The sequence below is a fragment of the Schistocerca nitens genome, chromosome 3 (genome assembly GCF_023898315.1).
Source record: "Schistocerca nitens isolate TAMUIC-IGC-003100 chromosome 3, iqSchNite1.1, whole genome shotgun sequence".
NCBI lineage: Eukaryota > Metazoa > Arthropoda > Insecta > Orthoptera > Acrididae > Schistocerca > Schistocerca nitens.
In genome coordinates, this window is record NC_064616.1 from 775,085,546 (window position 1) to 775,104,165 (window position 18,620).

General features: G+C 41.1%; 1 protein-coding gene across 2 annotated transcripts in view; it reads right to left on the reverse strand.

Moving 5' to 3' along the window:
- LOC126248781 (uncharacterized) overlaps positions 1 to 18,419 on the reverse strand; it is a 661,014-nt gene extending 642,595 nt beyond the window's left edge. For both annotated transcript variants that reach the window (XM_049950154.1, XM_049950153.1), the window contains exon 1: positions 18,228 to 18,419. In XM_049950154.1, coding sequence (XP_049806111.1) covers positions 18,228 to 18,390 — 163 coding nt within the window. In that variant the 5' untranslated portion in view covers positions 18,391 to 18,419. The remainder of the gene's footprint in view (positions 1 to 18,227) is intronic.
- Positions 18,420 to 18,620: the final 201 nt, after the last annotated feature.

Genomic DNA, 18,620 nt, shown 5'->3' on the forward strand with positions numbered 1-18,620 from the left:
CCTTGCAAAATTTCCGTTTGTTGCTTTAATTTTGGACACCATTGTACACTACTGGCCATTAAAATTGCTACACCATGGAGATGATGTGCTACAGACGCGAAATTTAACCGACAGGGAGCAGATGCTGTGATATGCAAATGATTAGCTTTTCAGAGCATTCATACAAGGCTGGCGCTGGCGGCACCTACAACGTGCTGACGTGAGGAAAGTTTCCAACCGATTTCTCATACACAAACAGCAGTTGACCAACGTTGCCTGGTGAAACGTTGTTGTGATGCCTTGTGTAAGGAGGAGAAATGCGTACCATCACGTTTCCAACTTTGATAAAGGTCGGATTGTAGCCTATGGCGATTGCGGTTTATCGTATCGAAACATTGCTGCTCGCGTTGGTCGAGATCCAATGACTGTTAGCCGAATATGGAATCGGTGGGTTCCGGAGGGTAATACAGAACGCCATGCTGAATCCCAACAGCCTCGTATCAGTAGCAGTCGAGATGACAAGCATCTTATCCGTATGGCTGTAACGGATCGTGCAGCCACGTCTCGATCCCTGAGTCAACAAATGGGGACGTTTGCAAGACAATAACCATCTGCATGAACATTTCGACGACGTTTGCAGCAGCGTGGACTATCACCTCGGAGACCATGGCTGCGGTTACCCTTGACGCTGCATCATCGACAGGAGCGCATGCAATGGTGTACTCAACGACGAACATTGGTGCACGAATGGCAAAACGTTATTTTTTCGGATGAATCCTGGTTCTGTTTACAGCATCATGTGGTCCCAGCCGTGTTTGGCAACATCTCGGTGAACGCACAATGGAAACATGTATTCGTCATCGCCATACTGCCGTATCACCCGGCGTGATGGTATGGGATGCCATTGCTTACAAGTCTCAGTCACCTTTTGTTCACATTGACGGCACTTTGAACAATGGACGTTACATTTCAGATGTGTTACGACCCGTGGCTCTACCCTTCATTCGATCCCTGCGAAACCCTACATTTCAGCAGGATAATGCACGACCGCATGTTGCAGGTCCTGTACGGGCTTTTCTGGATACAGAAAATGTTCGACTGCTGCCCTGGCCAGCACATTCTCCAGATCTCTCACCAATTGAAAACGTCTGGTCAATGGTGGCCAAGCAACTGGCTCGTCACAATACGACAGTCACTAATCTTGATGAACTGTGGTATCGAGTTGAAGCTGAATGGGCAGCTGTACCTGTACACGCCACCCAAGCTCTGTTTGACTCAATGCCCAGGCGTATCAAGGCCGTTATTACGGCCAGAGGTGGTTGGTTCAAATGGCTCTGAGCACTATGGGACTTAACATCTGTGGTCATCAGTCCCCTAGAACTTAGAACTACTTAGACCTAACTAACCTAAGGACATCACACACATCCATGCCCGAGGCAGGATTCGAACCTGCGACCGTAGCGGTCACGCGGTTCCAGACTGAAGCGCCTAGAACCGCACGGCCACAGTGGCCGGCCCAGAGCTGGTTGTTCTGGGTACTTATTTCTCAGGATATATGCACCCAAACTGCGTGAAATGTAATCAAATATCAGTTGTATTATAATATATTTGTCCAATGAGTACCCGTTTATGATCTGTATTTCTTCCTGGTGTAGAAATTTTAATGGCCAGTAGTGTATATGTTCAATATATCCTGTTAGTTCCATTTGATATGGGTCCCGCACACTCGTACAGTGTTCGAGGATGGATCACATGAGTGTTTCGTTGGTAATCTTCTTTGCAGACTTGTTGAATTTCAATAGTATTCTGTCAATGCACCGTAGTTTGTCACCTACTCTACCTACATCTGAACTTATGTGATCGTTCGAGTTCATAACACTGCAAATTGTTACACCCACTTATTTGTACGGGATGACCGATTCCAACTGTGACTCATTGATATTTCGTTCTTTAAGTGTAAAATTTGACATTTCTGAACATTTAAAGCAAGTTAGCAATCTTTCCACCACTTTGAAATCTTATTTATATGTGACTGAAATGTGTGCTCCTTTTTTCAAAGAGTAGCCTACTTTTTTATTGATAATTGCGTCATCTGAGCAGAGTCTGAGGTTACTGTTAGTATTGTCTCCAAGGTCATTAATGTACAGCATGAACAGCAAGGCTCCCAACACATTTCCTTGGTGCACACTCGAAGTTACTTCTACATCTGTCTATGAATCTCCATCCAGAAAAAATGCTGTGACCCCCCACCAAGAAATTCTCAATCTACTCACGTATCAGTCTTGGCGCCCCATATAATGGTTCAAAATGGCTCTGAGCACTATGGGACTTAACTTCTGAGGTCATCAGTCCCATAGAACTTAGAACTACTTAAACCTAACTAACCTAAGGACATCACACACATCCATGCCCGAGGTAGGATTCGAACCTGCGACTGTAGTGGTCGCGCGGTTCCAAACTGTAGCGCCTAGAACCGCTCGGCCACCACGGCCGGCCATATAATGGTACTTTAGATGATAAACGTATGTGTGGTACTGAGTTAAACGTCTTTTGGACGTCAAGAAACACTGCATCTTTTTTTCTGCATCTACCTGACTGTCATAGGTGGATGAAGAAGCTTACAGAAGGAGCATCCGCATTAGAAACAAACAGAGAAATCGGACACGGCAGCTGTGCGTATCGGCAGCAAGTAACCACGGCGAAAGACTGATCCTGCTGAATTATAGTCACTGTGCTACACAGACAATGGTGAAAAGATGACAACCAGTTTGTCCATGGCATTGAATAAAATCTATTTTACGACATCTAAGAAGTTTAAGTGCCAGCAATCATTGCAAAAGTTCAAGGGGGCGGATTTTTATGGATGAAGTGGGCGTCATTCATGTTTTATCTGGAAAAAAGCTGTATTATCAATCAGGTAGCGTTAAATGAGACATTCGAGAAAATTAGAACAATTATCGGATGGAAGAGGTCGAATAAAAATGTGAAAGCTATCCATCTCGACTAACCGCACTATATAGTACCAGATCATATGCTCTGCAATGATGCTTTGTCAGTGGTCACGCTTCTGTTCCACAGCGTGAATTCAGTACGCGCGATAATTACTGGATTTTTTGTGGATGGTAATTCATTTAATGTTACCTAGCCAGGTATTACGAACTGTCAATGCTTTCAAAACATGTAAAATCAAGATGACGAAGACCATTCAAGCAATCAAATTAAACAAAAAGCGCTTTTGTCTACAGATATATTTTCGTCAAATCCTGCCTTACCACTCGCAATTGTCCCACTTGTATCTGTGTAGTCACCAGCAAATAATTGTTTTATATTTATACAGTGATCTCCAAAAGTACAAACATGTACATGAATGTATAAACACCTGAAGATGGGCGCAAGCACGAAACCGGTCGTGTGACAAATAAATAACCTTTTTTTGTGACTGGTAGCGGATATTTTTCTACACCCCATACTGCATTTTTATTGTCATAAGGGACTCTCTTCAGGGACAACGTTTTGTGACCCAGATGAAATGGAAGTTTCAACATGAATTCGACAGTGTACTACTGTTTACCTTTTTTTTTCCAAAGAGGAGTCGAGAGATGGGTTCAACAATGTAATGAGCTCACTACTTTAAATGGAAGCTATATTGAGTAGTAACTTCGTATAAAAGAAGAGTCACTCCAAGTACTTGGGCAGTTTGAGCAATGAGGTGTAGAGAAGCTTTAGACACAATACACGTTTAAGGAGGCATTCGTAAAAAGAAGGAAAGAAGCAAAGAAAGAAGGAGTATTAGGGTTTAACGTTTCCTCGACGACGAGGTCGATAGAGACAGAGCAAAGAACCCGGTTTTGGAAAAGACTGGTAAGGAAATCGGCCGTTCTCTTTCAAAACGAATCATCCCGACAATCGACTCAATTGATTTAGTGAAGTCAAGGAAACCTAAATGTGGGTGGCCAGACAAACCAGAGTCGACTCGTTCAAAACGAATCATCCCGACAATCTACTCAATTGATTTAGTGAAGTCAAGGAAACCTAAATGTGGGTGGCCAGACAAACCAGAGTCGACTCGAGTATGAGTCCTGTGTCTCACAACTGCGCCACTTCACTGGGTGGAGGTTCATTTGTACTACATTCCGTGGTTGTAAATGGAAAATACGAGGGATATTAGGAAAGTAAGTTCCGATCGGTCAAGAAATGGAAAACACTGTGAAAATCTAATAAAGCTTTGCACATATGTGTTCGACAATGTCTCTAGTATGCCTGTCGGTTGCATCACTTCGCTCTTTTCAGTTCTGAGCGCACAGTGAGCTGATAAAGATGCGTAGAAAATAATGTCTCCCGCCAAGCCTGAGGCCCTGGTGAGAGATTTCGCCTGATGTTATGCAGCCAATATTACAGAACTGCCACACGGTTCCTACTTCGTCACAATTCTCGGTCGCAATGTGCAGGGGCAATGAAAATGCTCATGCAGCGTTTTCGCTGGGAACTGTTTAATCATCTGCACTACAGCCGGTAATTGGCTCCCTCTGTGTTTCATCTCTGCTCAAATTAACTACTGGCTATGAAGACAACATTTTCGCACAGACAACGAGTTATAGATGAGCGTAGAGAATTAGAGGGAAGCACAGGCGGCTGCCTTCTATGACGAGGGTATTGGAAAGTTGGTACAACGCTACGACAAATCTGTAAGTCGCAGTGGTGACTGTGTAGAGAAGTGTCTGGAAGCTGTAGCTAACTGTTGCAGATAAAACATTTCTGATTATCACAGTGGTTTCCATTTTACAATCATTCTGAACTTACTTTCCGAAAAACTGTAGTATATGAAGTCACAATACAACAAAAATACCTTGCACTTTGCTCCTTACTGTGCTTTGCAGAGTAAAGATGTAGATATTATGCGGTTCATTGGCCAATACGCCTATATCACAGTTCCTATCTCAAAAATAAGTACCTCAGATCGAACAGATAACACTCAATGAAAATGATTTTAAAATACGAAGATGGGACTGTTCTACCTGCCATCAAGGTCATTTATATGTAATTTGCATTTGTGCACAACCGACAATTACTAGGAGCAGATTCCCAAGAGCCATAAATGAGATAGTTATTTGGCTAAGAAACGAAACATTTGTTTCAAACAATCTATTTTTACTCGTCTACGAGGGCTGTTTTCGTCTGTCTCCGATCGGTCGCAAAATGGAAACCACAGTGAAAATTAAAAATGTTTCTGTTGCAACACTTTGTACGACTTCCAGCTACTTCTCTATGTAGTAGCCTCTCCGACTTACACATTTTCTACATCTACATCTACATGGATACTCTGCAAATCACATTTAAGTGCCTGGCAGAGGGTTCATCGAACCACCTTCACAATTCTCTATTATTCCAATCTCATATACCACGCGGAAAGAATGAACATCTATATCTTCCCGTACGAGCTCTGATTTCCCTTATTTTATCTTGATGATCGTTCCTCCCTATGTAAGTCGATGTCAACAAAATATTTTCGCATTCGGAGGAGAAAGTTGGTGATCAGAATTTCGTGAGAAGATTCCGTCGCAACGAAAAACTCCTTTGTTTTAATTATGTCCATCCCAAATTTTGTCAGTCCTATCTGGTAAGGATCCCACACCGCGCAGCAGTATTCTAAAAGAGGACGGACAAGCGTAGTGTAGACAGTCTCCTTAGTAGGTCTGTTACATTTTCTAAGTGTCCCGCCAATAAAACACAGTCTTTGGTTGGCCTTCCCCACAACATTTTCTATGGGTTCCTTCCAATTTAAGTTGTTCGTAATTGTAATACCTAGGTATTTAGTTGACTTTACGGCTTTTAGATTACACTGATTTATCGTGTAACCGAACTTTGAGTTCCTTTTAGCTCTCATGTGGATGACCTCACACTTTCCGTTATTTAAGGTCAACTGCCACTTTTCGCACCATTCCGATGTTTCTTCTAAATCGTTTTGCAGTTACTTCTGTTGACTTTATTAGTCGATAAACGACAGCGTCATCTGCAAACAACAGAGGCCGGCTGCTCAGATTGTCTCCCATATCGTTTATATAGATAAGGAACAGTAAAGGGCCTATAACGCTACCCTGGGGAACGCCAGAAATCACTCCTGTGTTACTCGAAGACTTTCCGTCAGTTACTACGAACTGTGACCTCTCTGACAGGAAATCACAGATCCAGTCACATAACTGAGATGATATTCGATAAGCACGCAATTTCACTACGAGCCGCTTGTGTGGTACATTATCAAAAGCCTTCCGGAAATCCAGAAATACGGAATCGATCTGAAATCCCTTGTCAATAGCACTGAGCACTTCATGTGAATAAAGAGCTAGTTGTGTTTCACAGGAACGAAGTTTTCTAAACCCATGTTGACTGTGTGAATAGACCGTTTTCTTCGAGGTAATTCATTATGTTCGAACACAATATATGTTCTAAAATCCTGCTGCATATCGACGTTAGCGATATGGGCCTGTAATTTAGTGGATTACTCCTACTACCTAGGATCAGAATACCAGGTCACCAATTTTTTTAAACCTAGTGCTGGTCTGGAGCAGGTGACAGAGGATTTAGGATCACTTTGCAAAGATTTCACTTAGGAAGACACCGTGGTTATAGTGGGTGGGGCAGGTAACAGTATTGACAGAGATCCTGGGTACAGTATAGAGTGTGACCTGGCGAAGATTGCATCGGCATCGAAGCATACTAGTGTTGAGTTTGTATCTGTTCTTGGGCGCCATGACCGACCTTATTTGAACTCTTCTGTCAAGAGAGTTAATTTGGAGCTGGAACGGCTGCTCATGTCGGGTGCGGGGTCACACATTGGTGTGGTTCATGTTGATTCTCTCAGTAGGTGCGATTATACTAGGCATGGCCTTCACCTCAACAGGAAGGGGAAGGGTAAATTGGCTGGGGAAATTGCAGGAAAGTTAAAGGGGGGTGGCACTGTCATGAGTGGTAAAATACCAGTGGTTATAGGATTCAGAAAAGACCCTTTTTTAGGGTAGGGAGGACAGAAAGAAAGCAAATTTTAAGAGGGGTTAGAACTGAGACAAACCTTCAGTTTGAGAAAGAAATCAAGAAACATAATTCCAGCTTATTACATCAGCATAAACAGCCATTGGTTAAGAATTTTCAACTGTCAGCAGATATTTTAACTCCACCCAACTTTAACTCAGTCAATGTGAAATGTCAGCTATCTTTATTGCATCAAAATATTCGAGGACTGAGAAATAAAATTAATGAATTAACTATCTGCATAGATGAATTAGAGTCTTCAAACCCAGCTGACATAATCTGCCTCTCTGAACATCATGTGACCACTGGTATAGAACTTTTAAGTGTTACAGGGTTTAGGTTAGCATCTCACTTTTGTAGATCAGAAATGGAGAAAGGAGGAGTTGCCACATTCATCAGGAACTGTCATAATTTTAAGAACATAGACATTCATAAATTTTGCCTAGAACAGCATATGGAAGCATGTGCAACAGAATTAGATTTTCACAAAAAATCCGTCATAATATTAAGTGTATATCGAGCACCTGCAGGTAACTTTAATCTGTTTGTAAACCACCTTGAAGCTGTACTGGCCCATTTAACAACCAAAAACAAAGAAATAGTGGTTGCTGGTGATTTCAATGTAGATTTCCTTAAAGACTCTCCCAATAAGAACTTATTTGAGTTAGTAACACTACCATTCAACTTAATTCCCACAGTAAAGTTCCCCACTAGGATAGCCACTTGCTCACAAACAGCCATTGATAATATCTTTATAGAAAAGTCCAATGAACAAAATTATATTACAAAACCAATAGTCAATGGCCTCTCAGACGATGACATGCAGTTCCTTTTGTTAAATGTTAATACTGAACAGGATATAAAATCTGTTAAATCTGAGCTCAAGAGGCTAATCAGTAAGCCAAAAATTGATTATTTTAGGACACTCCTCAGAGACATTCACTGGACTGATGTTTACAGTGATCATGGCATGAATGAAAAATATAACATTTTTGCTAATAAAGTGCTTACCTTATTCGAACACTGCTTTCCCCTAAAACTTACCAAGGTTAGAGCAAAGTCTACAAAGAAGCCATGGATTACTCGAGGGATAGGGGTATCTTGTAAAACAAAAAGAAAACTGTATCTGTCAATCCGAAACATTTCCAATGTTGATGCTATAGCACATTATAAGAAATACTGCAAAATATTAAAGACTGTAATACGGATGTCAAAGCAAATATATTACAAGGAAAAGATAGTCATATCAGATAATAAAATAAAGACAATATTGGATATAGTGAAGGAGGAGACCAGTAGAACCAGACATGAAGAGGAACAAATAGCATTAAGAGCAAATGATACATTGGTGACAGATGTGTATAGTGTTGCAGAACTTTTTAACAAACATTTTATAACTATTACTGAAAAGATGGGGTTGTCAGGTTCGGTAGATGCTGCTATGGATTACCTTAGACCAGACATTTCAAGTAACTTCCATAATATGAATTTGACCCTCACTACCCCAACAGAAATCATAAAATCTTTAAAATCAAAAACATCTAGTGGGTATGATGAAATATCAACAAAGTTAATTAAAGAATGTGATTCTGAGCTAAGTAACATATTAAGCTATCTGTGTAACCAGTCGTTTATCAGTGGAATATTTCCTGAATGGCTGAAATATGCTGAAGTTAAGCCACTGTTTAAGAAGGGAGATAAAGAAATAGCATCAAATTTCCGTCCAATTTCACTGTTGCCAGAATTCTCAAAAATTTTCGAAAAAGAAATGTACAGTCGTCTTTATAACCATCTTATCTCAAATAACATACTGTCAAAGTCACAGTTTGGATTTCTAAAAGGTTCTGATATTGAGAAGGCTATCTACACTTACAGTGAAAATGTGCTTAATTCATTAGACAAAAATTGCAGGCAACTGGTATATTTTGTGATCTGTCAAAGGTATTTGACTGTGTAAATCACAATATCCTTTTAAGTAAACTAGAATATTATAGTGTAACAGGAAACGCTGCAAAATGGTTCAAATCTTATATCTCTGGCAGGAAACAAAGGGTGTTATTAGGAAAGAGACATGTATCAAGCTATCAGGCATCATCCAACTGGGAACTAATTACATGTGGGGTCCCACAAGGTTCCATTTTGGGGCCCTCACTTTTTCTTGTGTATATCAATGACCTTTCATCAGAAACATTAGCAGATGCCAAGTTTGTTTTGTTTGCCGATGATACAAACATTGCAATAAATAGCAAATCAAGTGTAGTCTTAGAAAGATCAGCCAATAAAATATTTGTGGACATTAATCACTGGTTCCTAGCCAATTCTTTGTCACTAAACTTTGAAAAAACACATTACATGCAGTTCAGAACTTGTAGGGGGTGTCCCAAGAGTATATGTCTAACATACGATGACAAGAAGATAGAAGAAGTGGACAGTGTTAAATTCTTGGGATTACAGCTTGATAATAAATTCAACTGGGAGGAGCACACCACAGAACTGCTGAAGCGTCTTAACAAATCTCTGTTTGCAATGCGAATTTTGTCAGACATAGGGGATATAAAAATGAAAAAGCTGGCATACTACGCTTACTTTCATTCCATAATGTCATATGGGATTATTTTTTGGGGTAATTCATCAAGCCAAGCTAAAGTTTTCCGGGCACAAAAACGTGCAGTAAGAATTATATGTGGTGTGAACTCAAGAACATCCTGCAGAAGCCTGTTTAGGGAACTAGGGATACTAACTACTGCTTCCCAATATATTTATTCCTTAATGAAATTTGTCATTAAAAATATATCACTTTTTCAAACCAACAGCTCAATTCATGGAATCAATAATAGGAATAAGAATAATAATACATGAAAAGCACCAGTTTGCTTTTGTCTACAATATTATTTTTATTGCTAACCGGTTTTCGGCTTACAAGGCCATCTTCAGACATTTACATGTCTGAAGATGGCCTTGTAAGCCGAAAACCGGTTAGCAATAAAAATAATATTGTAGAACAAAAGCAAACTGGTGCTTTTCATTTATTATTATAATGTTGTTCTACCAAGAACCGACGGAAGATTCTGTTAATATAATAAGAATAATCTTCACAAGGATTTAAAGTCACTTAGTCTAGTACAAAAAGGTGTGCATTATTCAGGAACACACATTTTCAATAACTTGCCAGCAGCCATAAAAAGCTTAACAACCAATGAAATTCAGTTTAAGAGAAGCCTAAAGGATTTATTGGTGACCAACTCCTTCTACTCCGTTGATGAATTTCTTAGTAAAACCAACTGATTTGTATATAAGTACAACATAACTTCTGCACAATTTCAGTGCAGTAATGTGTTCATTGAAAATGTGTGTGTGTGTGTGTGTGTGTGTGCGTGTGTAAGTATAATCTAACTTCTGCACCATTTCAGTGCAGTAATGTGTTCATTGTAAATAAGTATTACAGTAGATGTATTACATGTTTATTATCTTATAAATAAATAAAAAACTTTTTTATTTTAATTTCAGTGCATTAGTATTTGTAAAATGACTGTTAGTGTTCATTAAAAAATGACGATCATTCCACTTGGGACCTGTGGAATGGTACATTAGCTTATTTGTTTTAGTTGTAAATATTTGTCACGTATTGTTGTTTTTCTGACATGTTCCACATCCTGGAGGACCTCCTCACTACGGATCAATTGGAATGAAAGTAAATCTAATCTAATCTAATCTAAACCTTTCTTGAATATTGGTGTGACCTGTGCACTTTCCAGTCTTTGGGTACGGATCTTCCGTCGAGCGAACGGTTGTATATGATTGTTAAGTATGGAACTAATGCATCAGCATACTCCAAAAGGAACCTAATTGGTATACAGTCTAGGCCAGAAGGCTTGCTTTTATTAAGTAGATATTATCGTAGCGTTGTACCAACTTTCCAGTACCCCTGTCGTAGAAGACAGCCGCTTGTGCTTTCTGCCAATTCTTAACATTGGTATGAAAACTCGCTGCCTGTGCCAAATCGCTGCCCTCATAGCGAACGGTTCATGTGAGCAAAGAGACGAAAATCAGAGGGAGAGAAGTCCGTGCTGTATTGTAGATGATGATACGCTTCCCATCGAAAACGGTACAGACGTGTCTTTGTTGCAGCTGAAGTATGAGGTCAAGCACTGCCACGTAGAAGGACGTTGTCTGATGACGACACTCTCTTCGCTTGTGGTGAATTGCCGTTCGTAGCCGATTATCTCGAATCGTCTGATCCACTAGCTTAACGAGATCGTCGGCTGTCACTCACTTCCTTCCCTTACCGCCTCCAACGTGAACATCTGTAAAAATGGTTCAAATGGTTCTGAGCACTGTGGGACTTAACATCGGAGGTCATCAGTCAGCTAGACTTAGAACTACTCAAACCTAACTTAACCTAAGGACATCGCACACATCCATGCCCGAGGCAGGATTCGAACCTGCGACCGCAGCAACAGCGCGGTTCCGGACTGAGAACATCTGTACGTTCTGCTTCGAAGTTCTTGCACAGTTGCCGCACTTTTGCTGCCACAAATGACAGTTACGTTATGTCGGCTGCATGAAATCAGGAAGAACCCGTCAGCATTAAGAAATTCAATAACAGCTCGCACTTCACATTTTTGTGGGAGACTCTGTTCTAGGCATCTTTACATGCTCACTATTCTCTCAGAACTGAAAACTGTGACATGGCGCGATCGATGGTCATACTACAGACACTACGCAACATATCTGAGCAGAGTTTCCTTTGATTTTCACTGTGGTTTTAATTTCGAGGCCGATCGAATCTTGAAAAAAAAAAAGTAGCTCACGTAATACTTACAGAGTCTTATTTCCCAAAATCGAAGTTCCTGTGTTGGCTGTTCGTTCCTCCCGTACTTGGCACTCAAATGCAAATACGAAAATTCGATGAAATAATTAAGACAAAATGGGATGGATCAATAACAAGAGAAATATTTGGGCTTCCTACAACAATTCTGTGTATTAGGATTGCAGTTGTCTAAACAAAAAGGCACAGCGTTCACTTCAGATGGTGCAACAGAAATGGTAACTTTGTAACTAGTCATTTGCCATGCGGTGTTAATAGAGCTCTGTATCTCCATGCAGGTATTTGGTTGTACAAGGGGCAATAAAAAAGTTTGCTTTCGAAAGCCATACAGTCCAGAATCGGTATGCCAATCGGGAAAAATGTCCATGACCATTGAGGCAAACATCCCACCACTAGTCATTTGCCATGCGGTGTTAATAGAGCTCTGTATCTCCATGCAGGTATTTGGTTGTACAAAGGGCGATAAAAAAGTTTGCTTTCGAAAGCCATACAGTCCAGAATCGGTATGCCAATCGGGCAAAATGTTCATGACCATTGAGGCAAACATCCCACCACCGCACAAGGCTGATTATACCCGTTTGTAAAATACCTTGTCCTGCTGTTTGCGTTCTGCACATCCTCGAATGACAGGAATCGTCGACCTTTCAAGGCCTTTTTAAGGGATCGAGGGCGTGATAATGGCATGGGGAGAGATCGGGGCTATGGGACGGGTGATCAAGTGTCTCCCACTTGTCAGTAATGGCTGGCCTCGTAGGTCGAGAAGCGTCTTGTGTCGAATCTCGACCAACGCAGAACCTGGCACACCATTCCACAACGGTAGTTTTCGCCGGGCATGCTTCCCGATACAAATTCTTCATTCTCCGATGGATTTCTTCCGGTGTTTGTCTTTCGGAAGCCAAGATAAGACTAATATCACGTTGGTTCTGTATGGGTGCAATTGGTAATAAAGCCGCCAAAGTTCACGTTTCCGTATTTACCACAAGCACGTCGGTAAGGCACGATTGCCAAGCTCATCCTTGCCTCTATGTCGGTGCTTAGATACCAGCATCGATGTCGTGCTACGTTGCGGAAAGGACGATAAAATATCGATCATGTACCGTGACCAGCGCTTCGCCATTTTGCAGGTGTGGTAAATCAAAAAAATGTCTGCGATAAAGCTTGTACAGCTTGAAAAAATATGTAATTGTCGGTATCCGGTATTGTTTCTGAACCATCTGCTTTTCTTTAGTCTTTAGATCGTTTATCCTTCGGACATCTGTTTTCTGCAAATGCAGAGTTTTACAGATAAATGATCTTGATGAGTGATAGAACAGACACACCACCTTATTGTAAAATGTTTTTCACTCGTTGTTAGCCGATCGAGCTTCGGTACTTCAGTTCTCAGTGAATTAGAAGCCAAATAAAGTAGATCTCGAGTGCTCCGTAGCAAAACAGTCCTAGCGACATTATCGCTGACTTGTACTCTGCGCTAAAGTGCAGCGGTCACGTTAAGGATTCAGGTGGGAATTGTGAAGGGAATGATGTAGGTGAGCTTCCAGTAGAGGATTGACAGGCCTATATCACGTGATTTGCGTAGCATAATAACAATATGAAGATACTGAGAACAGAGTAAGTGAATAGTTTGGACTCCTGAGGCACGTATTTCTTTCCATGTCTTCTCCCAATATTGTCTCTTCATCCAACAATTCTGTTCCTTGCTGATTTTTTATCGAGTGTTTTTGAAAACCATTAATTATTATTCTGCGTGACTTGAATAATAAGGAAAGTTAAATCCAAATTACTTTTATTTACTTACTTTTATTGTTCCAGACCATCAGTATCATCAGTAAGCATCGCCAGATTGTGTACATTTAGGTCTGCGGTATCAGTCTAATTACTGTAGACAAGTCGTATAAGACGTTCATAGAGCGTCCACAAATTTAGTAATCTGGAATTCGTGCTGTTTTATGGTATGTACTTCGAAAGACAACAAAGATTATGACGTCTATATGGATGAACAAAAGCACAGAACTGGTTTTTGTGGTCGTTCTGTAACATGTGATGACGAAAACTCATGTGTTTGGCAATCTCGGGAATTTGTCATTCATTCTGTAAACAGTCTTGGAGGAATGGCTACAATAACCATCTGAAACTAAGTACAATACTCCTCTGGCGTTATTATATTTCACAACTAAAGTTGTGGTGCGGTCGTTTCACTTGATTGCAGAATGTGCTTTATGATGCCCGTATCACAAAGCTGCGAGGACTTACACTGGCCACTATCTGATTCCTAAAAAATGTAACTTTAGCTTATTCCTCTTTAGTAATCATATGTAGATTATAAGATTAGATCGTGCCATCGACAACCATTCGTACCATCAGCAAATATGGAAGATTCAATATCGACAGTGTAGGTTTACGAACTATAAGCATTTGCAATCATCTTAAGCGGTTACTGTAAACTGGCTGAACCCAAATCACAAATTTGATCAAAATGTTGAGAAATATTAGATATAAACCGATGAAAGGGACAATGTAAGAGAAACATATATCCTGCAATGGATAATTACTCATTTTCATTTAGAAAATGTTTCATTTCCATTAGCGTTCTAACCTGTAAAAGACAGATCGAAGCTGCATCGCCCTGCAGTTGACATGACCATTAATTTTGAAAACGTAAAGAGGTGGAAGATACAAACAGAGCTCATAGTTACAGGAATTATGTGATTATTAGTCCTGGACACAATCTGCGGTCTAACGGACGTTGATAATCTTCATATTTTAGTTATAAGATTTCCTGCGGTAGGATAACCAGTTCATCTACATCTACATCTACATTTATACTCCGCAAGCCACCCAACGGTGTGTGGCGGAGGGCACTTTACGTGCCACTGTCATTACCTCCCTTTCCTGTTCCAGTCGCGTATGGTTCACGGGAAGAACGACTGTCTGAAAGCCTCCGTGCGCGCTCTAATCTCTCTAATTTTACATTCGTGATCTCCTCGGGAGGTATAAGTAGGGGGAAGCAATATATTCGATACCTCATCCAGAAACGCACCCTCTCGAAACCTGGACAGCAAGCTACACCGCGATGCAGAGCGCCTCTCTTGCAGAGTCTGCCACTTGAGTTTGCTAAACATCTCCGTAACGCTATCACGGTTACCAAATAACCCTGTGACGAAACGCGCCGCTCTTCTTTGGATCTTCTCTATCTCCTCCGTCAACCCGATCTGGTACGGATCCCACACTGATGAGCAATACTCAAGTATAGGTCGAACGAGTGTTTTGTAAGCCACCTCCTTTGTTGATGGATTACATTTTCTAAGGACTCTCCCAATGAATCTCAACCTGGTACCCGCCTTACCAACAATTAATTTTATATGATCATTCCACTTCAAATCGTTCCGCACGCATACTCCCACATATTTTACAGAAGTAACTGCTACCAGTGTTTGTTCCACTATCATATAATCATACAATAAAGGATCCTTCTTTCTATGTATTCGCAATACATTACATTTGTCTATGTTAAGGGTCAGTTGCCACTCCCTGCACCAAGTGCCTATCCGCTGCAGATCTTCCTGCATTTCGCTACAATTTTCTAATGCTGCAACTTCTCTGTATACTACAGCATCATCCGCGAAAAGCCGCATGGAACTTCCGACACTGTCTAGTAGGTCATTTATATATATTGTGAAAAGCAATGGTCCCATAACACTCCCCTGTGGCACGCCAGAGGTTGCTTTAACGTCTGTAGACGTCTCTCCATTGATAACAACATGCTGTGTTCTGTTTGCTAAAAACTCTTCAATCCAGCCACACAGCTGGTCTGATATTCCGTAGGCTCTTACTTTGTTTATCAGGCGACAGTGCGGAACTGTATCGAACGCCTTCCGGAAATCAAGAAAAATAGCATTTACCTGGGAGCCTGTATCTAATATTTTCTGGGTCTCATGAACAAATAAAGCGAGTTGGGTCTCACACGATCGCTGTTTCCGGAATCCATGTTGATTCCTACATAGTAGATTCTGGGTTTCCAAAAACGACATGATACTCGAGCAAAAAACATGTTCTAAAATTCTACAACAGTTGCACTATCTACGGGATTATAAAAGTTGTGTTGTGGAATCTGTCAACAACAATGCCAAATGCAGAATTTGGTGAAACAGAGCTTGCGTTCTGTATGTTTAAATATAAGTGAGTCGCGCGCCTACGTAGCAAGGCACTGGTTCACAGTTCCCTCAACAGTCCTGTGTTTCGGTAGTTCAATTAAAAAAATGAAATCCCTTGCACACCTACAGTTGTCACCATTTGCAGCTCAGGTATCTCCAGCTACAAACTGACCCAAAGTAAATCACGGGCCTGGACAACACTGCAGCCACAGCAAAGTCAGGCGCAGACTGTCACCCTGCCGCGTTTATTACAAAAAAATGGTTCCAATGGCTCTGAGCACTATGGGACTTAACATCTGAGGTCATCAGTCCCCTAGAACTTAGAACTAATTAAACCTAACTGACGTAAGGACATCACACACATCCATGCCCAAGGCAGGATTCGAACCTGTGACCGTAGCGGTCGCGCGGTTCCAAACTGAAGCGCCTAGAACCGCTCGGCCACTTCGGTCGGCGCGTTTATTACAGTTAAAATATCTGCCGTAATTGAAGAGACTACTGTCTGAACATCCGAAAGGAATAATAGCAATTTCATTGCTGATAAGAGCTGAAACTTCGGTGATTTTCAAGTAAATTCATCAGATGCATGGCCTTGGTATCCTTAGCTTCTATATAAGTACTTTGTTATTGCTAATACTATCCTATCCTCATCTGCATGGTTTATCCGTCACTACACGCATCTCATTGTTTTTTTTTCTGTTAAGCTGTAATCTGCGTTGGCGTGTCCTCGTCCTTTTCTGTATACATGCTTCATTATTTTTAACGTGAACATTTGGTAAGAATTGTCGTTTCTAGTACTGGTCACTGGTTTTCTTGGTTGTTTTTTATTTTCTGCAATATACATCTCCCACATTATGCTCACGTTAAACTATTATACCACGTCCACACCACTGCGTTTGTTTTGTTGTTATTGTGTTTCTCCAGTAAACAAAAACGTCAACAATTCTAACATGGCCTTTTGGTCGCTGTGCGGTATTGAAACATGAGAATCATGTGGGCTGAAAATAAAAGAAAAAGAAAACCGATAAATGCAAGCAAATACATCTCCCCGTGGAAGCAGAAAGAGGCGACGACACCTCACAACTTACATTGGCTTGAATGGATGAAATGAAACGCATGTGGTGATGGAAAAAACAAATTTGGGAGTTGCGTAGCTAGTTTCAGCGTTAATACAGTAGTTCAGATAAAACTTTGTACTAATTCTTCCGGAAATTTAAACATATTAATTTATGAGAAGTGAATTAATATTTGCATAACTGTATGCTATTTGAATGTTCTTGACATCGTAGGGACAGAATTTTAAGCAAAGTGAATAATAGCATGGAAATCACATGGTACTTCTATGCTACTAATTCTGTGTTTATGTATAGAGGACATAAAGTGCTTAACTGATCCCTAGAGACGGTCACAGTTTGCTCAGATTGACAACAACGAGAAAGTCCCTTATATCAAAAGGCTCTTCCAATAACTCCATTAGGTTACGGAATATCACGTCTGTTTATTGCAGAGGAGTATGGTTAGTGATGCGGAGTTTGTCAGTGACTAAGTGCACTTGATGTTTAGGTCTGTGGAAGTCGGAATAGCACGCAGCCGGGAACTTCAGCTGCAGAATTAGGATATTTGAACAACGTTTAATTACATTTTGGAGTCGAGACATCTTTTATTATTTATGATTCATGTTTGTCTCTCTGTGAATACGATAACTGACGACTTTGGAACTGTTGTTTTGTATTTACTTTGCCAAAAATTATTTCACGAGATTGTTTCAGGTGTTCAGTAAATTGCTGTTCCTGTCTTTCTTTCTTTACAGTAGATGCACTTAAACGTGGTATATACGAGTTCGTCTAGAAGAGGACAACTCCGTACTACATCATACTCCACACGGATATTCTATGAAAAGTAGCATCCTCTTCTACACAAATAGATATCAGTGAGAACTACTGCTCAAAACGGAGGAAGCAACTGCTAAAACCTGAAGGAACCAGGTGAAACACGTGTACGTAAAGTAAACACACACAATTATTTATTAGTATCTCATCGAAGAAGAGTGTCACATTTAATGAGATGATGCATGAAATATGATGGGTGACATGTTGGGTCATGTGGTACTCTCATTGTGTCTTATTTTTGATTCGTTAGTATTTGGACTATTCGTGTAATAGCTGTTGCTGTGTGTCAAGGGCAAGGGCAGTGGCTCGCGGACGCTCGTATTTTTGGGAGGAGGAGCCAGCCGTGATACTCACGGAAGTGCTGGAAGGGTCCGTCGATGTCGAGGTAGGCGTCAGACTGGATGAGCTCGGACATTTCCTTGCTGTTGCGCACACCGTAGCACAGCAGCTCGAAGTGACTGGCGATGGTGGACATAGCGGCGCGGCGGAGCGCGGGAGGCTGGTTCCGGAGGGGCATCTTGGGGCCGACTGGCGCACACCGCAGCCGGCAGCCGACAGCTATTCCCGGACCACCTACCACCTGCCCCCGCCACTGCGGCACCAGTCGCAGCCACCAAACGTCAGCCCCGCACTCACTGAGGTCAGTGGCACACACTTCAGACGGCATTCTAATCCGTACTGGCGATGTTGGCCACTAAAATTGCAACACCAAGAGAGAACGCAAACGACGAAATTTTACACTACTGG